Raw genomic sequence first — 25,272 nt, 5'->3', positions numbered from 1 at the left:
GATTACAACTAAAACCTCTGGACCCAAAACATCTATTTTTGTTTTGAGCACTTCGAAAATAAAAAAAGCAGGTAGACTGTGGAAGAGAGTCAACCGCCCTGGGGAAGGGTTTAACTTTTATTTCCTTTTAGCTTTGCCCTAGGGGGTGGGCTCATTCACAGAGCAGCATGGAGGAATGTGTGTCTAAATTCCAAGAGAAGCCCTGACTTTCTGGTGAAAAGGACCAGGAAAAAAACGCCCCTGTGAGCTGAAGAGTGTGCAGGGAATCCAGGAAGGGAGAGAGCTGGAGAAGGGAATACTCTAATTCTGTGCACAAACCAACACTAGCCTAAGAATAACCCCTAAGCTGTACACATGCAGCCCAGACGCAAACCAGCATAGCAAAGTTTTAAGAAGCGAATTAAGATTAGCATACACAAGTCTCAGCCTAATCCGTGAGTAGTGGAAGTACAGAACACACCGAAACCAATGGAGAGAAGGCTTAGAGAAGCTGAGCTGAGATCTGCACTATGCACACAAGTTGCAAACTAATCCCTGAACTACACATGACAGGGGAGACCCAAACCAACACAGCAAAAGTTTACAGAACTTAAGCGAGATTTAAACCATAACTTGCAGAAAATGAGGTAAAACTTACAGTCTAAACATAAACTAGTCGGTTACTTGCTAAAATAAAACATCACCGTTCTCCAGAATATTATTAACAGGACCTGGGGTCAACAGAACGTTGCGTTCGTAATATCCGGGATGCAGTGTTCTATCATTCAACAGAAAAGAACCGAGAAAAGGAGGAGCTTCAAGATGGCGGAAGAGTAAGACGCGGAGATCACCTTCCTCTCCACAGATACGTTAGAAATATATCTACACGTGGAACAACCCCTACAGAACACCCACTGAACGCTGGCAGAAGACGTCAGACCTCCCAAAAGGCAAGAAACTCCCCACGTACCTGGGTAGGGCAAAAGAAAAAAGAAATAACAGAGACAAAAGAATAGGAACGGGACCTGCACCTCTGGAGGGAGCTGTGAAGGAGGACAGGTTTCCACACACTAGGAGCCCCTTCGTGGGCAGAGACTGCGGATGGCAGAGGGGGGAAGCTTCGGAGCCGCGGAGGAGAGCACAGCCACAGGGGTGCGGAGGGCAAAGCGGAGAGATTCCCGCATGGAGGATCGGTGCCGACCAGCACTCACCAGCCCGAGAGGCTTGTCTGCTCACCCGCCGGGGCGGGCGGGGGCTGGGAGCTGCGGCTCGGGCTTCGGTGCTAGCCGGGAGGGAGTCCGGGAAAAAGTCTGCAGCTGCCGAAGAGGCAAGAGACGTTTTTTTGCCTCTTTGTTTAGCGGTGCGCGAGGAGAGGGGATTCAGAGCGCAGCCTAAACGAACTCCAGAGACGGGCGCGAGCCGCGGCTAACAGCGCGGACCCCAGAGACGGGCCTGAGACGCTAAGGCTGCTGCTGCCGCCACCAAGCAGCCTGTGTGCGAGCACACGTCACTCTCCACACCGCCCCTCCCGGGAGCCGGTGCAGCCCGCCACAGCCAGGCTCCCGTGATCCGGGGACAACTTCCCCGGGAGAACGCACGGCGCGCTTCACGCTGCTGCAACGTCACGACGCCTCTGCCGCCGCAGGCTCGCCCCGCCTCCTCCGTACCCCTCCCTCCCCCGGCCTGAGTGAGCCAGAGCCCCCGAAGCAGCTGCTCCTTGAACCCCGTCCTGTGTGAGCGAAGAACAGACGCCCTCAGGCGACCTACACGCAGAGGCGGGGCCACATCCAAAGCTGAACCCCGGGAGCTGTGCGAACAAAGAAGAGAAAGGGAAACTCTCCCTGCAGCCTCAGGAGCAGCGGATTAAAGCTCCACAAACAACTTGATGTGCCTGCATCTGTTGAATACCTGAATAGACAACGAATCATCCCAAATTCAGGAGGTGGACTTTCGGAGCAGGATATATTAATTTTTCCCCTTTTCCTCTTTTTGTGAGTGTGTATGTGTATGCTTCTGTGTGAGATTTGTCTGTACAGCTTTGCTTTTACCATTTGTCCTAGGGTTCTGTCCATTTTTTTTTTTAACTTAAAAAATTTTTTTTTCTTAATAATTTCTTATTTTCATAACTTTATTTTATTTTATCTTCTTCTTTCTTTTTTTTCTCCCTTTTATTCTGAGCCGTGTGGAGGACAGGCTCTTGGTGCTCCAGCCAGGCATCAGGGCTGTGCGTCTGAGGTGGGAGAGCCAAGCTCAGGACACTGGTCCACAAGAGACCTCCCAGCTCCACGTAATATCAAACAGTGAAAATCTCCCAGAGACCTCCATCTCAATGCCAAGACCCAGCTCCACTCAACGAACAGCAAGCTACAGTGCAGGACACTCTATGCCAAACAACTAGCAAGACAGGAACACAGCCCCATCCATTAGCAGAGAGGCTGCCTAAAATCATAATAAGGTCACAGACACCCCAAAACACACCACGGGACGCGGTCCTGCCCACGAGAAAGACAAGATCCAGACTCATCCACCAGAATACAGGCACTAGTCCCCTCCACCAGGAATCCTACACAACTCACTGAACCAACCTTAGCCACTGGGAAACCAAAAACAATGGAAACTATGAACCTGCAGCCTGCGAAAAGGAGACCCCAAACACAGTAAGTTAAGCAAAGTGAGAAGACAGAGAAACACACAGCAGATGAAGGAGCAGGGCAAAAACCCACCAGACCTAACAAATGAAGAGGAAATAGGCAGTCTACCTGAAAAAGAATTCAGAATAATAAGAGTAAAGATGATCCAGTATCTTGGAAATAGAATGGAGAAAATACAAGAAACGTTTAACAAGGACCTAGAAGAACTAAAGAGCAAACAAACAGAGATGAACAACACAATAAAAGAAATTTAAAATTCTCTAGAAGGGATCAATAGCAGAATAACTGAGGCAGAAGAACGGATAAGTGACCTGGAAGATAAAATAGTGGAAATAACTACCACAGAGCAGAATAAAGAAAAAAGAATGAAAAGATTTGAGGACAGTCTCAGAGACCTCTGGGACAACATTAAACGCACCAACATTCGAATTATAGGGGTCCCAGAAGAAGAAGAGAAAAAGAAAGGGACTGAGAAAATATTTGAAGAGATTATAGTTGAAAACTTCCCTAATATGGGAAAGGAAATAGTTAATCAAGTCCAGGAAGCACAGAGAGTCCTATACAGGATAAATCCAAGGAGAAACACGCCAAGACACATATTAATCAAACTATCAAAAACAAAATACAAAGAACAAATATTAAAAGCAGCAAGGGAAAAACAACAAGGAACACATAAGGGAATCCCCATAAGGTTAACAGCTGATCTTTCAGCAGAAACTCTGCAAGCCAGAAGGGAGTGGCAGGACATATTTAAAGTGATGAAAGAGAAAAACCTACAACCAAGATTACTCTACCCAGCAAGGATCTCATTCAGATTTGACGTAGAAATTAAAAGCTTTACAGACAAGCAAAAGCTAAGAGAATTCAGCACCACCAAACCAGCTCTACAACAAATGCTAATGGAACTTCTCTAAGCAGGAATCACAGGAGAAGGAAAAGACCTACAATAACAAACCCAAAACAATTAAGAAAATTGGAATAGGAACATACATATTGATAATTACCTTAAATGTAAATGGATTAAATGCCCCAACCAAAAGACATAGACTGGATGAATGGATACAAAAACAAGACCCGTATATATGCTGTCTACAAGAGACCCACTTCAGACCCAGGGACACATACAGACTGAAATTGAGGGGATGGAAAAAGATATTCCATGCAAATGGAAAGCAAAAGAAAGCTGGAGTAGCAATTCTCATATCAGACAAAATGGACTTTAAAGCAAAGACTATTACAAGAGACAAAGAAGGACACTACATAATGATCAAGGGATCAATCCAATAAGAAGATATAACAATTGTAAATATTTATGCACCCAACATAGGAACACCTCAATACATAAGGCAAATACTAACAGCCATAAAAGGGGAAATCGACAGTAACACAATCATAGTAGGGAACTTTAACACACCACTTTCACCAACGGACAGATCATCCAAAATGAAAATAAATAAGGAAACACAAGCTTTAAATGATACATTAAACAAGATGGGCTTAATTGATATTTAAAGGACATTCCATCCAAAGACAACAGAATAAACATTCTTCTCAAGTGCTCATGGAACATTCTCCAAGATAGATCATATCTTGGGTCACAAATCAAGCCTTGGTAAATTTAAGAAAATTGAAATCATATCGAACATCTTTTCTGACCACAATGCTATGAGACTAGATGTCAATTACAGGAAAAAATCTGAAAGAAATACAAGCACATGGAGGCTAAACAACGCACTACTTAATAACCAAGAGATCACTGGAGAAATCAAAGAAGAAATAAAAAAATACCTAGAAACAAATGACAATTAAAACACAACGACCCAAAACCTATGGGATGCAGCAAAAGCAGTTATAAGAGGGAAGTTTATAGCTATACAAGCCTACCTTAAGAAACAAGAAACATCTCAAATAAACAACTTAACCTTACACCTAAAGCAATTAGAGAAAGGAGAACAAAAAAACCCCAAAGTTAGCAGAAGGAAAGAAATCATAAAGATCAGATCAGAAATAAATGAAAAAGAAATGAAGGAAACGATAGCAAAGATCAATAAAACTAAAAGCTGGTTCTTTAAGAAGATAAACAAAATTGATAAACCATTAGCCAGACTTACCAAGAAAAAAGGGAGAAGACTCAAATCAATAGAAATGAAAAAGGAGAAGCAACAACTGACACTGCAGAAATACAAAGGATCATGAGAGATTACTATAAGCAACCATATGCCAATAAAACGGACATCCTGGAGGAAATGGACAAATTCTTAGAAATGCACAACCTTCCGAGACTGAACCAGGAAGAAATAGAAAATATGAAGAGATCAATCACAAGCACTGAAATTGAAACTGTGATTAAAAATCTTCCAACAAACAAAAGCCCAGGACCAGATGGCTTCACAGGCGAATTCTATCAAACATTTAGATAAGAGATAACACCTATCCTTCTCAAACTCTTCCAAAATATAGCAGAGGGAGGAACACTCCCAAACTCATTCTACGAGGCCACCATCACCCTGATACCAAAACCAGACAAAGATGTCACAAAGAAAGAAAACTACAGGGCAATATCACTGATGAACATAGATGCAAAAATCCTCAACAAAATACTAGCAAACAGGATCCAACAGCACATTAAAAGGATCATACACTACGATCAAGTGGGGTTTATCCCAGGAATGCAAGGATTCTTCAATATACGCAAATCAATCAACGTGATACACCATATTAACAAACTGGAGGAGAAAAACCATATGATCATCTCAATAGATGCAGAGAAAGCTTTTGACAAAATTCAACACCCATTTATGATAAAAATCCTCTAGAAAGTAGGCATAGAGGGAACTTTCCTCAACATAATAAAGGCCATGTATGACAAACCCACAGCCGACATCATCCTCAATGGTGAAACACTGAAACCATTTCCACTAAGATCAGGAACAAGACAAGGTTGCCCACTCTCACCACTATTATTCAACATAGTTTTGGAAGTTTTAGACACAGCAATCAGAGAAGAGAAAGAAATAAAAGGGATCCAGATTGGAAAAGAAGAAGTAAAGCTGTCACTGTTTGCGGATGACATGACACTATACATAGAGAATCCTAAAGATGCTACCAGAAGACTACTAGAGCTAATCAATGAATTTGGTAAAGTAGCAGGATACAAAATTAATGCACAGAAATCTCTTGCATTCCTATACACTAATGATGAAAAATCTGAAAGTGAAATTAAGAAAACACTCCCATTTACCATTGCAACAAAAAGAATAAAACACCTAGGAATAAACCTACCTAAGGAGACAAAAGACCTGTATGCAGAAAATTATAAGACACTGATGAAAGAAATTAAAGATGATACAAATAGATGGAGAGATATACCATGTTCTTGAATTGGAAGAATCAATATCGTGAAAATAACTATACTACCCAAAGCAATCTACAGATTCAATGCAATCCCTATCAAACTACCACTGGCATTTTTCACTGAACTAGAACAAAAAATTTCACAATTTGTATGGAAACACAAAATACCCTGAATAGCCAAAGCAATCTTGAGGAAGAAAAACAGAGCTGGAGGAATCAGGTTCCTGGACTTCAGACTATACCACAAAGCTACAGTAATCAAGACAGTATGGTACTGGCATAAAAACAGAAATATATGTCAATGGAACAGGACAGAAAGCCCAGAGATAAACTCATGCACATATGGTCACCCTATCTTTGATAAAGGAGGCAAGAATGTAACGTAGAAAAGACAGCCTCTTCAATAAGTGGTGCTGAGAAAACTGGACAGCTACATGTAAAAGAACGAAATTAGAGCACTCTCTAACACCATACATAAAAATAAACTCAAAATGGATTAAAGACCTAAATGTAAGCCAGACACTATAAAACTCTTAGAGGAAAACATAGGCAGAACACTCTATGACATAAATCACAGCAAGATCCTTTTTGACCCACTTTCTAGAGAAATGGAAATAAAAACAAATGGGACCTAATGAAACTTAAAAGCTTTTGCACAGCAAAGGAAACCATAAACAAGACGAAAAGATAACCCTCAGAATGGGAGAAAATATTTGCAAATGAAGCAAGTGACAAGGGATTAATCTCCAAAATATACAAGCAGCTCATGCAGCTCAATATCAAAGAAACAAACAACCTAATCCAAAAATGGGCAGAAAACCTAAATAGACATTTCTCCAAAGAAGATATACAGATTGCCAACAAACACATGAAAGGATGCTCAACATCACTAATCATTAGAGAAATGCAAATCAAAACTACAATGAGGTATCACCTCACACCGGTCAGAATGGCCATCATCAAAAAAATCTACAAACAATAAATGCTGGAGAGGGTGTGGAGAAAAGGGAACCCTCTTGCATTGTTGGTGGGAATGTAAATTGATACAGCCACTATGGAGAACAGTATGGAGGTTCCTTAAAAAACTAAAGATAGAATTACCATATGACCCAGCAATCCCACTACTGGGTATATACCTTGAGAAAACCATAATTCAAAAAGAAACATGTACCACAATGTTCATTGCAGCTCTATTTACAATAGCCAGGACATTAGGAATCAACCTAAGCGTCCACCGACAGATGAATGGATAAAGAAGATGTGGCACAGATATACAATGGAATATTACTCAGCCATAAAAAGAAACGAAATTGAGTTACTGGTAGTGAGGTGGATGGAGTTAAGAGTCTGTCATACAGAGTGAAGTAAGTCAGAAAGAGAAAAACAAATACTGTATCCTAACACATATATGGAATCTAAAAAAAAAAAAAAAAAAAAATGGTTCTGACAAACCTAGGGGCAGGACAGGAATAAAGATGCAGACATAGAGAATGGACTTGAGGACATGGGGAGGAGGAAGGGTAAGCTGGGGTGAAGTGAGAGAGTGGCATGGACATATATACACTACCAAATGTAAAATAGATAGCTAGTGGGAAGTAGCCACATAGCACAGGGAGATCAGCTCGGTGCTTTGCGACCACCTAGAGGGGTGGGATAGGCAGGGTGGGAGGGAGGCTCAAGAGGGAGGGGATATGGGGATATATGTATACATATAGCTGATTCAGTTTGTTATACAGCAGAAACTAACACACCATTGTAGTGCAATTATATTCCAATAAAGATGTTAAAAAAAAAAGAAAAAGATATCAGACTTGTGATTATCAGAAGTGGTGGGAGGGTTTGGAGGTAGGTAGGGGGGCAGGATGAAGGTGGTCAAAAGGGACAAACTTCCAGTAATAAGATAAATAAGTATTGGACATGTAATGTACACCATGATGATTATAGTTAACATTGATGCATTGTATGTTTGAAAGTTGCTAAGAGAATGGATCCTAAAATTTCTCATCACAAGGAAAAAAACTTTTCTGTCTTTTTTTTCTTTGGTATCTATATGAGATGATTCATTAACTCAACTTATGTTGGTGATCACTGTGCAATATATGTAAGTGAAGACCTTATGCTGTACACCTTAAATTTATGCAGTGTTATAATATCAGTTATATCTCAATAAAACTGAAAGACAAAAAAATATAATTTTAACAGAAAAAAAATTAACAAAATAGAAAAAAAAAGACAATAAAGAAAAACAAACAAAATTTTAAAATCTAATTACACTGATCAAGAAAAAAAGAGAAAATCACCTATGTAAAGAATGAGAAAGGGGTTATTACCACAGAGCCTATGGATATTAAAAAGGATAAGAGAATATTATGTTCTATTTAATGCCAACATATTTCATAATTTAGATGAAATGGACAAATTTCTTGAAAAATACAATGAATCAGAATTGAAATAAGAGGAGACAAAAAAAATCTAAATATCCCTGCATCTATTACATAAATCAAATTTATTTTTTATAACCTTCCCCAAAAGAAAGCTTCAGGCCTAGATGACAGATGATGCCTGTCAATCATTCAAGGATGAAATAACACTAATCTTACATAAACATTTTTTTGCAGGTAGGAGGAGGAATCACTGCTTAATTCATTTTATGATATTAGTACAATCATAATAGCAAAATCTAACACATTAGAAAATAAGATTATAGACAAATATGCATCGTATGTAGGCACGAAACTCCTTACCAATTTTAGCAAGTCAAATTCTATGTGTGTATATATATATAAAGATTCCAGATCATAAGAAAGGTTGGCTTAACATTTGAAAGTCAATGGAATTCACCCTATTAACAGAATGAAAGATAAGACACAATCATTTCAATATATGCAGGAAAAGCATTAGAAAAAAATTCAACACCCATCTGTGATAAAAGGTCTTGGCAAACAAAGGGCATCAATGAGTCAACATCACACTTAATGGTAATGGACTGAATTTCTCCTGAGGTCAGGAACAGGGCAAGTCTGCTAAACAATAACACAACAAAATAACTTGAAATGGATCAAGACCCAAATGTAAAACCTAAAGCTATAAAACTTGTAGGAAGAACAGGAGGATCTCTTTGTGACCTAGAGATAGTAAAGAATTTTTAGAGAGAACACAAAAAGCACAAAACATAAAAGAAAATATGTGATAATTTAGACTTTGTCAAAATTAAAAACTTTTGCTTTTTGAACAACACCATTAAGAACTGAAAAGGCAAGCCACACAGACTGGAAGAAAACATCTGTAACCCATTTATCAGATAAAGAACACTTGCAGAATATACAAAGAACTCTCAAAAGTCAATCACAACCCAAATGATAACATCACAGTCACGAGTTAAATGCAAATTGAAGTACAATGAGACATCACTACACACGTTGCACTGACAAAAATTTAAGACTGACTATACCAAGTGTTGACAAGGACGTGGAGCAACTGGATCTTATATACACTGCTAGTCAGTTGTAAAAGGGCATAACCACTTTGGAAAACAGTTTCTTAAAAAATTGAACGTACAGTTACCATATGACTCAGCCATTCTACTTCTACTTATTTACCCAGGAGAAACGAATCAATATGTCCATCAAAAGACTTGAATACAATGCTCATAGTAGGTTTACTTGTAATAGTCAAAAATGCGGGGAAACACCCCCAAGTATCCATGAACAGGTGACTGGATGGATAGACAAACTGTGGTATTTCCATGCAGCAGACTACTCGGCAATTCAAAGGGATGAATTATTGATCTATGAAACAACATGGGTGAATCTCAAACTCATCACGGTGAGTGAAATAAGCCAGGTGAAAAAAGAAAAGAATGGAGGAACATACTGTATAATTCTATTCATAAAAAATGCTAGATGATTCAAACTAATCTCACAGTGACAGAATGCAGATCAGTGGTTGCCTGGGGACAGGGGTGGAAGGATGGATGACAAAGGGCCCAGGGACGTTTTCTGAAATGGAAATTTCATTATGTTGACTGTGGTGATGATTTCGTGTGTGTGTATATAGGTGATCTAATTGTACATTTTAAATATGTGCAGTTTATTTAATTATATCTCAATAATGTTATAAAAGGAAAAATAAGGGAAGTGGGAAAAAAGTAACCGAACACAAAAAGGAATAGATTTATAAAACCAAATTAGTTTAAATTACATTCAAAATTTAAATTCCCTTCTATTTAGTTAACAAGCGTGTTTTAACACAACGCTCAGAGCTGCTGGAGGGGCATCAAGAGGTGGTGCTGTCCTTTACGGAAGGTCACTCACTTTGCTGAACAGCACGGAATACTGATAAATTTAAGTCTACCATAAAAGCTGAGAATGAATTTCACAGCAGAAAAACAGACTCTATTAAAGTGTATATAACATAATACGCATCCAAGAATATAAAAGATATTAAGATTAGTATGAGACCCTACTTCGGAGCTTAGGGCTGATATTCATTTATTATTTGTTATTGTTGTTGCTGGTATTCCTTTAGCAAATAGTAGGCTTAAGAAAAATGTATTGTTGACAATCAAAACCGGGGATTTTGTGTGCAGTAATCTGTCTCTCATGAACTGAGAAAAGGTTGAATAAAACTATTCAATTTTAATGGCAGAACACTGAAAATCTGGAACACACAGTTTAAGGATTACTGCACGGACACATGAAATCCCCTTGGGAGGGTTAAAAATATTATTAGACTCAAATCAAGTGAATAAGACATTTATGACACCGCTAAACACAGTTATAAGGTAACACACATCTACAACCAAATTGCTTATCATGATCAACCTGAACTATCCAGGTCTGATGTGGTTTTACTGGTGAAGAATTTTACTGCCTAATTGTAATGAGGCACCGTAGGAATCTCATACGCTCATTAACGTGAGCCATCCTGAATCAGGGGTCAGAAAACTCTTATGAGAAGGAATTAGAAGGCAAAGATGGGCACCAAACCACACCACAGGCCACCACCTCGCCATGATTCACTGTTTAAGTGCCGTGTTTATCGTTTAAGAGAAACATCAAACAAACATGAGACGAACTCCACTGTCTTCCTGCGCTCCCAACAAAACCCCAGAATAACCACCACGGTGAGAGAAGAAGAAAAAAAAAGTTTTAACTGGTCCCCTGACTTGCAATATACATATATATTTTTAGAAATCTCAACAGAGATATCCTATCTACAAAGAAGCGCTCTAGAGCATCAGGACTTTGAAACCTCCGACAACGCGTAACTGTAACATACACCTTCATGAGAAACCACAGAGAGTGATTAACGGGTGTGGCTGGCTGACAGAGCGCCCAAATTCCAGGCTACAAACACTCTGGAACCCATCAAGCATTTGATATCCACTCTAATACGCTTTGTTAACTATTTTAATTTACTGAAAAAGCCTTTTGAAAGACTAAGTTAATAGCCATATAGACTTGTTATGATAAACTGTGGCCTTAAAAGAATGTTGATGCTGCTTATCAAGGATGAACTTTCCCACAAAGAAGCATTGTTAGGCAGAAATCAGGGGCTCTGACCACTTTCTTTAAAAGCAACCTGGCATGTTTAATATGGCTGTATGGATCATTTTAAAAGAACATATAGTTTGTTCATCCATTTCAGCACGAAAGAAATAGCATTTACCTCATTTAGCATCCCTTTAAAAAGTGTTTTTAAATTGAAATAATCATAGATTCACAATAAGTTGCAAAAATAGCACATAAAGGCCTCATGTAACCATCACTCAGCTTCTTCCAAGGGTAACACCTTCCATAACTATAGTACATATCAAAACCAGGAAATTAACTAAAACAACAATTAACTACCAAGTGTTTCTCTTTTATGTTTAAAAACCTGAAGTATAATATACAGAGACATTCCCATGTAAGCCTGATGAATTTTCACACATCAAATACACCCGTGTAACCAGCACTCTGAAGAAGAAAATCGCCAGCACGCAGAATCCCCAGCCAACCCACCTCCTCAAGATTTCTAACAGCACGTATTAGCACTGCCTTTCCTGCATCTATAAAAGGGAGTCATAAGCACGTTCTCTTTTGCGTCTACCTCTTTTCGCTCAGCATAATGTTTGTGGGAGTCATGTGTACTTTTGCACGCGGTAGCAGATTATCACTGCATTACAATATCCCTCTGTGTGAATATACCACCACTTGCTTATCCAGTCTACTACTGATGGGCACTGGGGTAGCTTCCAGTTTTGAGCTCTTCTGAGTACTGTTTCTATGCATATCTGAGTACATATTGTATGCGTTTCTGGGAGGAGTGTCCTAGGAGTGGAGCGGCTGGGTGACAGGGTATCGGGTTTGCTTAGCCTCAACAGATACTTAGTTTTCCAAAGTGGCTGAATTACTCTGCTTCCCGCCCCCAGCAATGTGCGAGAATTCCACTGCTCCAAATCTTTTCCATTTACCCATTCTGCTGGATATCTGGTACATTTTTTGGAACAGGGAATTTAAACATCAAACAGAATACTGGTGGTATAATCAAAGCAATAATTTTTCTCCAGATAATCACGACTCTACCTAAAAGTCTTTTACAAAGCAAAGCAATCTAAAATTCCAAAACTGCTCTTAAAATATCTTCTTAATTAATTAAATCATCCTCATTTGATGCTATGGCTGTATTTCTCACACATGTCTGACACAGTGAATCACCTGGGATACTTGCTGTAAGTACAGATTTTCAGGAATTTTGTCAGGTCTCCAGAAGGAGAATCTCTTTGGAAAGGCCTTGGAATCTTTTCATAAGAACCTCAAGAGACTCTTATTATCAGGCAAGTATGGAAAACACTGCCGTTCTTTTGACATTAACACCTGTTTAAAAAGGAAAATTACCCCTTTAGGGATTTCTCTGGAGAGTCTCAGCCCCAGAACATTTCTGGATGTTGTTAACTTCTATAACAACTTCAGATGCAAACAGTATTTTAATAGTTGGATTAACTGAGTCCAAAGTGCCCTGAGTAATACCAAAACTATCATGGAGGGTTACATTTGATAGGCAGCCTTATTAACCTTTATCCTCTTCAAAAGAAATTAGTTTTTACTACTAACTGGGCTACAGTAAAGAGAATCTGGAGTTGGAAAGGGCTGTGCAGCATTATATGGTAGGGAGAACGTGAGATCTGGCTTCAAATCCAAGGGCAGCTATTGCCTATGGAACCTCTGAGTCAATCAAAGATCCTTTCACCTGTTTCCTCCTCTGTGACATGGAGATATTGCCCATCTTACACCGTTGTTGGGAGGGCAAAATAAGACAAATAAGGGCAATGAAGACACAGTAGGAAATTCATAGATTTGTTTCTTTTCCCTTTGTAATCTGTTTTCCACCTTCTAGGTTTCTTCTGTAATTGCTCACCTGTAAGCTTAACAGTTGTTCTGTAAAATGTTCTAATGACTTGCATACTGCAATTCAGCTTTTGTGAGAGAACTACATAATTAAAGTAGAAACAAAAAGAAACTGTTTAATTCCATATTTCCAGTTTCCTTTACTCTCATCTCTGTTGGTAGAAACCAGCAGCCCTATAACTTACGGCTGAAAATGATTACAAATGATAACTTGGATAACTCCTTCAGCTCTCTGCAGTTTGGCCCTTCTAATCTTAAAAGCTCATTGAAAACTCTGGAAATTGAAGAAACAGAATAAACTTCTACTGAGCAGAAAACTTGTGATAATTTGATGTCATACCTGTATTAAAATCCACCATAAAAAATGCGAGTAGGGAAGCTGAAAGCAACAAACACCTTGCCAATGATCTGTGTCATCTAGGGCAAACCCCTTAACTCCTGTGCCCCAGTTTCCTCCTCTGTAAAATGTGGACACCGTCACTCCCTACTCCCCAGGGCTGTGGTGAGGTCTGCATGTGAGGGCTGACAGCGGGGCTTTGCAGCACACATGCTGTGTATCTGCTGGGTCAGCAGTAGTAGCAGCAAACAGCACAGAACTTACGGGGCACTGTCACGCCGTAGTGCTGCGTGTCACTGATCAGCAGTTTTCGTTTCAGTTCATTCAAACCTACTCCTACAGGACCTGAAAAACAGGAAAACAGAAATTCATTCCTGACCAGAACACCATATAAACGTTGCTATGATCGGCATGATCCGTAAGACAGACTGAAAACGCGTATCCAACTTCACATGCATCCCAAGTCAAGAGATTATCTCTAGTTAAGTTGTACGTAAGAAAAAACTGGGAGTTATTTGCTTGCTTGTCTACTTTTCTATTTCTTTATCTTTCCTGTCTCTTTATATTTCTCTTTTCTACTTTTTAAATTTCAATCGCCATCTTTCCATTAAAAAGATTAGAAGTCTTTGTTTTAAATGAAACATATTCAAGAGTATCTGAGTACATGAACAGGTAGTGGTGTCCAGAAGAGCTTAAAAAATAGGTGCACCTAAAAAAACGGAATTACACAGTCTGGACAGGGATCATTTCAAGTTTACACATTTTTAGATCCTAGTAAAAGAAAATCTTTGAACCTTGGTTCTGTTTTAGCTGCAAAAACCTAATCACGCATTTTAAACCTGCAAAACCATCAGTGCAAAGTCAAGCTCCTCTGCAACACTGTTTATTCTCAGTTGGTCCTTAAGCCTTTGAAAACTTACATAGACCTTATGTATTTAAATCAGTGCGCACATACTAAACACCCGTCGTGAACAAGGCATGTAGTAAATGCTGTGAAGACGAAAAGATAAGTGAAGTCCGCCTTCAGAGAAAGTAACTGGGTTGGGAGAGTCACACAAAATGATGAACAGACTGGGGCCAGGAAACGAAGAATGGTCTCAAATATGAGTCCGAAATCAAGAGTTAGAAGGGCACAAGCCCCGGATGGCTAGCTTCTCACAGCCCTGCTGTCGAGGTCTATTTAGTGACGGTGTCACGCCTTGATCAGAACACAAGCTGCAGGGCCAGACTGCCCTCCGTTAGATCCCCGTTACTCCCTCACCTGGGGACACCGATGCTGTGGTCTGAATGTCTGTGTTCCCCCAGATTCACATGTTGGAACCCTAACGCCAGTGTGATGCTGTTAGAAGCAAAGGTCTCTGGGGGGTTCTGAGGTCACGAGGGTGGAGCCCCCATAAACGGGCTTAGTGTTCTTACAGGAGGTGTCACAGAGCCCCCTAGCGCCTGGCCATGTGAGGACACAAGGAGAGAAGAGAGCCCTCGCCCCTACTGCTGGCATCTTGGTCTCTGACTTCCAGCCTCCAGAACTGTGAGAAATCAGTCTGTCGTCTATAAGCCACCTGGGCTGTGATATGTTGCTGTGTTGGCCTGAAAGGACTAAGACACTGGACACGTTCTCGTCCTTGAGCCTTGGCTGGACTTCATCCTAATCCTAAAAGGAATTGTGCTCCCTTTCTTGGGAGGAGTAAGGAAAACCCATGTCTAGTAACTAGCACAGCACCCAGGTAGTCAAGGGTTCATTCCCTTGCCTACTTACTCTTCCAGGCTTTGAAGAGAATAAGGTTTTATGCTGGAGAATGAAGAGCATCCGGGAGGACAGAGCAGAGCAGGGTGGGGATCTGGGTGGGGGGGGGGGGGGAGCAAGGCGAAGAGGCAGGGGCGGGGCCGTGCCTTCCTCTGCTCCGGCGCTACTCCTGGGCCTCCACCTGTACACACTGACCTGCCCCCTGCTGGTCATTCACCACACCTTCCACCTTCCCACACACTGCTGCTGGGTACCAGTTCTCTGGGAACTGCCCCAGGACAGTGGTTCTCAAGGCTCTCTTTTTAAAATGAATACTCTGGGGGCTTCCCTGGTGGCGCAGTGGTTGAGAATCTACCTGCCAATGCAGGGGACACGGGTTCGAGCCCTGGTCTGGGAAGACCCCACATGCCACAGAGCAACTAAGCCCGTGAGCCACGACTACTGAGCCTGCGCGTCTGGAGCCTGTGCTCCGCAACAAGAGAGGCCGTGATAGTGAGAGGCCCGCACACCGCGATGAAGAGAGGCCCCCGCTTGCCGCAACTGGAGAAAGCCCTCGCACAGCAACGAAGACCCAACACAGCCATAAATAAATAAATAAATAATTAAAAAAAAATAAATAAATAAAATGAATACTCTGTAATATCCCAGTTTTATCCTGAAATGGCATTCACAGCTGATATAACTTGCTAGTGCATATACTTTCTCCCTCCAAGTTAATATAACGCCCTAGCTGTAATATATGAAAGATAAAAAAGTAATTTACAATAAAACAATGTGTATTTCAATATGTAAATGCTCGGGCATGACTGGAGAAAATGAAGTCAGATGTTTGCACCTACTTATTCTAAATAAGTTTGGACTTCAGCGTAATAAAAAGCTCAGGAGCCATTCTGTACAAGAAAGTACAGGAGAATGAAAGCCCAAGGGTACAGGTAAACATCAGAATAAAGTCTAGCAACTAGATGGAAACCACGGATGGGTCTTACTGGAATATGATAAGGAAAGAGAGGAAAAAACAGCCTTAATAAGGAAATAGGGATACAACACATCAAGGCTATCAAAGTGAAGAAAATAAAACTTTTACAAAGAACGTGCAGTGTATGTGCAAGTGCAGCATAAAAACAATTCCCCTGAGATGGGACAGGTGAGTCATCTATCAGCCCCTCAGCGTCTAGCATGACACTGGGAAGTCGTGTGGGACGCAGGACAGGTTTCTGTCCTAAAAAAATGTCAGGTGTACATCCTCGGCGTCCTCAGCCATTTGCATAAAGAAAAGGTGCCCTCACAAAAGTCCATGACACTCCGCGGTAGGCGGTCCTGCCCCGTCTGGGACCACTGCTCTCAGACCCGAGCGCTGGCTCTCGTCACCTCTGCACCCCAATCCTGCCGTCATCGGGGGCGACTTCAACACCCCTGCAGATAGCCTACTTCCTCTCTACTTCACTTCAACCACACACTAGGCAAACCCTGACTAGGAGCTGCCTCACTAGGAGCTATTTCATCACTGCAATACTAAATTCAGGCTTCCCGGTGTGACCCCAATCGCTGGTCATTAGCCCTCTCACTCAGTTATTCCCCCTCCTATCAAAAGGACCTCTAGTGTTTTCTTTCTTTCTTTTTGTCTAACAGCCCTTCGTGTCTTCACTTCCTTGGGCCAGTATCTTGCTAATACCCTCAAAGCTCTTACGCGTTGGCCTTTATCACACTTGTCGTGGAAACTTCCAGCCCAAGGTCAATCTCATGGCTGCTCTCCACGTCTGCACCTGGCCTGAGAAAACCCGCACAACGGGAGCAGGTATGCACACACCGTGCTCCCCGCTCCCCACAGAGCTCAGACCCCTGGGCTCTCCAGCAGTTACCCCGTTTTCCTGACTGTATTTCCCGGATCACCCCGTGGTCATCCCAACCCTCCAATCTCCTCTCTCCTCACACCTAGAACCTCCCGTCTAATCAAACAGTTGCCAAAGGCTGTCGGTTTTCCCTCCCGAAGATCCTCAGAGCTATGACGTGCCACCGCCCCTGCTGCCACACGAGCCCGGACGCCACACCTGTGCCCCGCTCCTGAGTCCGCCCCCGAGCAGCTCCCACACCCGCTCAGCAGCAACTTCACTGCGCCGTCCCCCAGCAGCCGGCAGCACCTTTCTGGGGACACCGACACATGCAATTCCTGAGTCCTCTCCACAGACAGACGCGTCTACACCCAGCCCCCAGCTGCAGCCTCCTCGCAGGGAGGTCTCCCCCTGCGCCTGCACCTCTCGCGCGCTCTGTTTCGAGCTCCTTCCCACCAGTACTTGAAATGCACCCTGTCTCCTACCTTAAAACGACCAGAATGACCAAGAAAACGAAGAAACACCGTCCTTAACCTTGCACTGCCCTCCTTACACCGTGCACCCGTGTCCCCAGCACCCCGGGCCAGGCTCCCATCACCTCCCACTCCTCCACTGGGAAGAGAACCCAATGTCTGCCCGGATTGCACGTTGGGAGCCGCGCTTCTCTCCCTAACCTTCATCCTCGCCCCTCCCGCCTTGCACGGCACGGCCTGGCGGCGTGAGACCCCTGCGCCCTGCAATGCGGCGGAGTCTTCTCTGTGCTGCTGGGTCCTCGTCACATGCCGCTCGCCTGCGCAAAAACACTGCTGTTCTTTCCTGGCTGATTCAGGCTTCGTCTCAGATGCGCCCTAGGGATTCTTCCCTGACACTTTATTTTTTATTTTTTTTAAGATTTAATTCTTTTTAATTAATTATTTATTTATTTATTTATTTATGGCTGTGTTGGGTCTGCGTTTCTGCGCGAGGGGTTTCTCTAGTTATGGCAAGTGGGGGCCACTCTTCATCGCGGTGCGCGGGCCTCTCGCTATCGTGGCCTCTCTTGTTGCGGAGCACAAGCTCCAGACGCGCAGGCTCAGTAGTTGTGGCTCACGGGCCCAGTCGCTCCGTGGCATGTGGGATCTTCCCAGACCAGGGCAGGAACCCGTGTCCCCTGCATTGGCAGGCGGATTCTCAACCACTGCGCCACCAGGGAAGCCCCCCTGACACTTTAAATGTGGGTCGGGCGCCGAGTGCTTGTGTCCCCTGCCCCTGCACGTCAGAGGGCCGATCACACTCCGTCATGATCGCCTGCATACGTGCCTTTACCCTCAAACAGACTTGAAAACAGCGATGTCATCTATCTGCTCACCAACTGTTTCCCTAGCTGGCAAACTGGAGGCACTCGTTAGGTTGTTTTATTTATTTAAGTTACGCTCAGTGACTATGCTGTTATGGAGGTAAAGCTATCTGCCGAATGAACCAAAGGCATGGGAGTTAAAGCAAGAAGCATCTGCACCTAGCATGTCTGGACGCGATGCTTAGAGAACGTGCTCAAAGTCATAACAGAAGTCGGTGGGGCTCACATGTGAACCTGGCTCCTTGATCTTAAGATACAGAGAAGCGGAAGCGAAGGGGATGACTTTGGCTCTGGAACAGTGAGTTTAAGGGACAGAAATCCATCTGCCTAAACTCAGACAAGGACCGCGGTGTGCTTCAGACGCAGGCTGGGGTCTCCCTGTGAATGGAATCACATCAAGGTAAAGCGAGACTGCAAGATGGGGAGGCGGCGGGGGGGGGGGGGGGAGTGATAAGCATTTACGGGTTGTCTCCAAAGCGCCAGGCACCATGCAGGGGCTCATGTGTCTTATCTACTCCGTAGGGACAAACAAGATTTGAGTAAGTGCTAAAACTCACTCTTTAAAATAAACAGAAAACAAACAAGAAAAACAAGGGGCTTTACAATGGTTTGCAGATGATGCAAACCCAATTATATATGCTCAAAATGAAGAAGCAAACAGAACACTACAACTTAAATAGCAGGTCCTGGCCCGCCGTGCCCCCTCCCCACCAAGGCACCGAGGACCAAGGGGGGAGGTGAATTCACTGTCCCTTCAGTAGGTCTGGGCTCTGGAGTACTTCCCAGAGTGTGAGCTAATTTGCTGAGTGAAAGTCTAGCATTTTTTTCTTTCTTCTTCTACCCATGCCAGAAAACCACAGTGATTTATTTCAGCTCTGGAGGAAAAAAGTAGGTATGTTTGAATTAGTGGGGGAAAGTATGCTGTTACTCACGTTATGTCCTTAAACTTGGACTGTTTTCAATTTTAGCCCTTACATAAGCTAACTCTTCCCAGGGACCCTGCTTTACCACACACCCACAGACCATGCCAAGAATGTGCAGTGGCAAATACTTTCATTTTAAAAATTTCCCCTAGGTTAGGTTATTTGAAGCCATCATCTTCAAGGTGGGATACTGTCACAAAAAGATTAAAGCAGGGACATAATTTTAATCATTCTCACTACAAAATTGCTTGGCAGACCACTTAACAGCATTTTCCCAGCCAGGCCCTTGGATCAACTCTGCCATCCACACAGGTGAAGTTATAGACTTTTTCCTCTTTTAGATCTTGACCTTAAGATCGCATCTTACATCCACACTCCTGTCCTGTGTCCTTTTTCCATGGTAGGGCCTAAGTTCACATTTTTAGTTGGCTGGTTTGTGTTTAGACTACTTACACCGCATTTGGTTTACGGATGCACACTGAGTTAGGTTTATTCATACGTCTCTGTAACGGGACACGTTCATCTCCTCTTCAATGTATAAATTTTTACCACAATTGGTGACACACATTTACACATAAGTATACAAATAAGTTTCTCTAGAGTTTGTTTCCAGCTGTGCTTGTTCATGCTAAAGGGAAGCAGAGAAGATAACCTAAATAGCACATATTTAAATCACAGACAGCAGGCTTTGCAAAAGTAAGGACAATGATGACACAGTGAGGGCTTTTTGTGCAGCAGGCTTGTGTCCCATGGTTTACATACACCGTGACTAATCCTCAAAACATCCCTGCAAGAGACGTGTAATTATCCTCGTTCTACAGATGAGAAAACCGAGACAATGAAAGGGTAATTTTCCCAAGATTGCACATTTGGAGTATGGCTTCACGGGTATTCAGAAGCCAGTGTGCCTGCATTCCTTCCATTCGATCCATCATCTTACCAAAAGAATGCCGAGGACAGGACACGGGCTCAGGTAGCTGGTTGCTCAGCTGTTTGCGGGTGTGACCCACAACTTCGCAAAGTCTCTCACCCCATTCCAAGCCGTCCCACACTTTAAATAGCGATGAAAGTTATGCTTGTGGAATACAAGACTCAGGCTACAAAAAGTGGCAGAAGTCAAATCCGGTGAACTCAAAACTCATCCTGTGCAGAGCCTCTGAGAAACCTAAACTAAACCTAAGGAAGATGGCAAGCATCCCAGGCCTAGGCAACATACACGGGGCATGTCTATTAAGATTCTTGATTCAGGACTAAGGAAACTCAAACAGAATGATGATATCAAAGGAAAAGCCAAAAAAGCACATTAAAAAATCATTTTGTAGTTCACTAATGTGGAATTCATGCAGTGCACTAAAGTGGATGGGCTTGCTAGCTTTAAAAATAAAAGAATGTTTCTATTCAAAGCAGAAATGTAACTAAGTATGATTCTTTTTTTTTTTAATTTCGTAAGAATTTAGAAAATCACTTTGTGTGCAAATTGTGGAAAGAAAGACTAAAGCTATGAGCATCAATCTGCATTAGTTGAAATTCTTGTAAACAATACATCAAATGGATAAGATAATTAGAAAGGCACATTGCTTTTAATTATTTGTGTGCATTTAATTAGTAACTCCTTCCTTACAGTAGGCAAATGTGTTGTGTGTGATTTTATATAAAGGCTCATTCATTTCAGCCACAGAAATACAGCCCATTTGGGGGTTAACAAAATGATGCTAGAAAGTTTCTATTTAAAGCTTTACATTTAGGCAAATATTCCCATTGACTAAATGTAAAAATGCCTTTATTTTTATCTTACAGAGATTTTGGAGGGTGTGGAGAAGGACGACCCTAAGCTCACCTGCCCCTACGGGCACAGCGAAATTACAAGTATTTATAGAGCAACTACCAATGAGAACAACCTGAAGACCAGCAGAAAAGATCTTATACAGCTAAAGATATAAAGAAGGAACCACCATGAGATGGGTAGGAGGTGTGGAGGCAAGGTATAGTCAAGACCCATACCCCACAAACAGGAGGAAAATTACAATTGCAGAGGTTCTCCCCAAGGATTGAGAGGTCCAGGTCCCACACTGGGCTCCCCAGCCTGGGGGTCCTGCACCGAGAAGATGAGCCCCCAGAACTTCTGGCTTTACAGACCAGTGGGACGTGCTTTCAGGAGAGCCAGGGGGCCATGGGAAATAGGAACTCCACCCTTTGGGAAAAATAATTAATTAATTAATTACTTTATTTATTTAATTTCTGGGGAGGTGGGTCTCTGTTGCTGTGCATGGGCCTTCTCCAGTTGCGGTGAGCAGGGGCCACTCCTCACTGCAGTGCGGCCTCCCACTGTGGTGGCCTCTCCTGTTGGGGAGCATGGGCTCCAGGCGTGTGGGCCTCATTAGCTGTGGCTCGCGGGCTCTAGAGCTCAGGCTCAGTAGTTGTGGCTCGTGGGCTCTAGAGTGCAGGCTCAGTAGCTGTGGCTTGCAGGCTCTAGAGCACAGGTTCAGCAGTCGTGGTGCACAGGCTCTAGAGCGCGGGCTCAGTAGTTGTGGCTCGCGGGCTCTAGAGTGCAGGCTCAGTAGTTGTGGCACATGGGCTTAGCTGCTCCATGGCACGTGGGATCTTCCCAGACCAGGGCTCGAACCCGTGTCCCCTGCACTGGCAGGCGGATTCTCAACAACTGTGCCACCAGGGAAGCCTGAGACTCCACTCTTAAAGGGCAAATACAAAATCTCCTGCACTCCAAATCCCAGCACAGAGGCAGTAATTTGAAAGGAGCCTGGATGAGACCCTCTTGCTGGTCTTAGAGAGCCTCCTGGAGAGGCAGGAGACAGTTGGCACACCCCTGGGGACAGAGGTGCAGGCAGAAGCCACTTGGGGAGCTCACTCTACCACAGTGACGTGCGTGCTGCAAGTGCCGTTTTGGAGTCCTTCCTCCTGCCTGTTAGCACCAAGCACTGACCTGCCCAGCGGCGGGCCGGCACCAGCCATGCTGGGACCTAGCGCCGCACAACAGTGGGCTGACAGCCACCTCATGAGGCAGGGCCGGGCAGCCCACTGGACTGGGGGTCAGCCCCACCTACCAGCACGCCCAGAGGAGTCAGCCCCACCACGACAGAAGAGCCCCCACAGCACACACAGAGGCACCCCTAGAGCGTGCAGCTCTGGTGACCAGAGGAGGGTGCTGTGGGGTCCCACTGGAGTCTCCTACAAACAAACAGTAAAGGCAGTAGATCAACCTCTTATAAAGTCAGTAGGAAGATTAAAGAACAAAGTAGTAAGACCATCTTTATCCACAATAAGTAGTTAGGGGATACACAAAAAGATGTAAAATATGCTGTCAGAAACATTAAACACGGGAGGAGGTGGAGTAAAAACGCAGAGTTGTTATAATGCATTAGAACTTAAGATCATCAAGTTAAAATAATCATGCATATATATAGGTGGTTACATATGAACCTCATTATAACCATAAATCAAAAATCTATAATAGATACACACACACAAAATAGAGAGAAATCCAGACATAACAGTAAAGATAGTCATCAAATCAAAAGGGAAGAGAACAAAGGTAAAGAAAGGAAGAAAAAAGAATTACAAAAACCACCAGAAAACAATTCACAAAATGGTAATAAGTACATACTTATCAATCAAAAGACATACAGTATTACTGGCTAAAAAGAGCAGACCCATATATATGCTGCCTACCGGATACTCCTTTCAGATCTTAAAGACACACACAGACTGACAGTGAGGGGGGTGGAAAAATATATTCCATGCAAATGCAAACAAAAATAAAGTTGGGGTAGCAATACCTATATGAGACAAAACAGACTTTAAAACAAGCACTGCAACAAGAAACAAAGAAGGATATTACATAATGTTAAAGGGATCAATTCAACAAGAAGATATAGCAGTTGTAAATATATATGCACCCAACATAATAGCACCTAAATACATAAAGCAAATATTAACATACATAAGGGAGAAACTGACAGTAACTGAATAATAGTAAGGGACTTTAACACCCCTTAACATTAATGGACAGATTATCTGGACAGAAAATCAATTAAGAAACAGTGGCCTTAAATGACATGTAAGATCCAATGGTTTAATAGATATGTAGAGGACATTCCATCCACAAAGCAGCAGAACATTCCTTTCAAGTGCACATAGAACATTCTCCAGGATAGATCAGATGCTAGGCCACAAAACAACTCTCAATAAATGTAAAAAGACTGAAATTATGTCAAGTATCTTTTCCAACCCCTAGACTAGAAATCAACTACAAGAAAAAACTTTTATTTGCCACTTCTATTCAACATAGTATTGGAAGTCCTAGTCACAGAAATCAGACAAGAAAAAGAAATAAAAGGAATCCAAATTGGAAAGGAAGAATAAAACTGTCACTGTTTGCAGATGACATGATACTATACATAGAAAATCCTAAAGACACCACCAAAAAACTACTAGAATTCATCAATAAATTCAGTAAAGTTGCAGGATATAAAATTAATATACAGAAATCCGTTGCATTCCTATACACTAATGACAAACTACCAGAAAGAGAAATTAAGAAAACAATCCTGTTTACCATCACATCAAAAGAATAAAATACCTAGGAATAAACCTACCTAAGGAGGTAAAAGACCTGTTCTTAGAGAACTGTAAGTCACTGATGAAAGAAATTGAAGACGACACAAACAGGTGGAAAGATAAACTGTGTTCATGGACTGGAAAAGTTAATATTGTTAAAATGACCATAATACTCAAGGAAATTACAGATTCAGTGCAATCCCTATTAAAATACCAATGGCATTTTTCACAGAACTAGAACAAATAATTCTAAAATTTGTATGGAGGGACTTCCCTGGTGGTGCAGTGGTTAAGAATCCGCCTGCCAATGCGGGGGACACGGGTTTGAGGCCTGGTCCGGGAAGATCCCACATGTCGCACAGCAACCAAGCCCGTGCGCCACAACTACTGAGCCTCCGCTCTAGAGCCCGTGAGCCGCAACTACTGAGCCTGCATGCCACAACTACTGAAGCCCACACGCCTAGAGCCCGTGCTCCACAGCAAGAGAAGCCACACTATGAGAAGCCCACGCACCGCAACGAAGAGCAGCCCCCGCTTGCCGCAACTAGAGAAAGCCCACAGGCAGCAACAGACGCAATGCAGCAAAAAAATTAATTAATTTAAAAAAAAAAAGAAAAAAATTCGTATGGAAACACAGAAGACCTCAAATAGCCAAAACGATCTTGAGAAAGGAGAACAAAGCTGGCACAAAAACAGACATATACATCAGTGGAACAGAACAGATTTTTTTTCCAAAGAAGACATACAGATGGCCAACAAACACATGAAAGGATGCTCAACATCACTAATCATCAGGGAAATGCAAATCAAACCCACAATGAGATACTACGTCACACCTGTCAGAATGGCCATCATCAAAAAGAGCACAAATAACAGCTGTTGGCAAGGATGTGGTGCACCACTGGTGGGATGTGAACTGCTGCAGAAAACAGCATGGAGGGTCCTTAAAAAACTAAAAATAGAACTACCATACGACCCAGCAATCCCACTTCTGGATAGTTTTCCAAAGAAAATAAAAATATTAATTCAAGAAGATATATGCACCCCTGTGTTCACTGCATCCTTATTTCCAATACCCAAGATATGGAAGCAACCTGTGTCCATTGACAGATGAACGGATAAAGAAGGTGTGGTCCATACATACAATGGAGTA

At 42.5% G+C, this 25,272-nt stretch overlaps 1 protein-coding gene across 3 annotated transcripts in view; it reads right to left on the bottom strand.

The window, feature by feature from the left end:
• The window catches only part of MPP7 (MAGUK p55 scaffold protein 7), a 261,766-nt gene that overhangs the window by 5,473 nt on the left and 231,021 nt on the right, over window positions 1–25,272 (bottom strand). For all 3 annotated transcript variants that reach the window (XM_068539180.1, XM_068539161.1, XM_068539171.1), the window contains exon 13: window positions 13,977–14,057. In XM_068539180.1, the coding sequence (XP_068395281.1) occupies window positions 13,977–14,057 (81 nt within the window). The remainder of the gene's footprint in view (window positions 1–13,976; window positions 14,058–25,272) is intronic.

The sequence above is a fragment of the Eschrichtius robustus genome, chromosome 1, assembly GCF_028021215.1.
Source record: "Eschrichtius robustus isolate mEscRob2 chromosome 1, mEscRob2.pri, whole genome shotgun sequence".
Taxonomy (NCBI): Eukaryota; Metazoa; Chordata; class Mammalia; order Artiodactyla; family Eschrichtiidae; genus Eschrichtius; species Eschrichtius robustus.
This window is presented reverse-complemented; position numbering and strand designations above follow the sequence as displayed.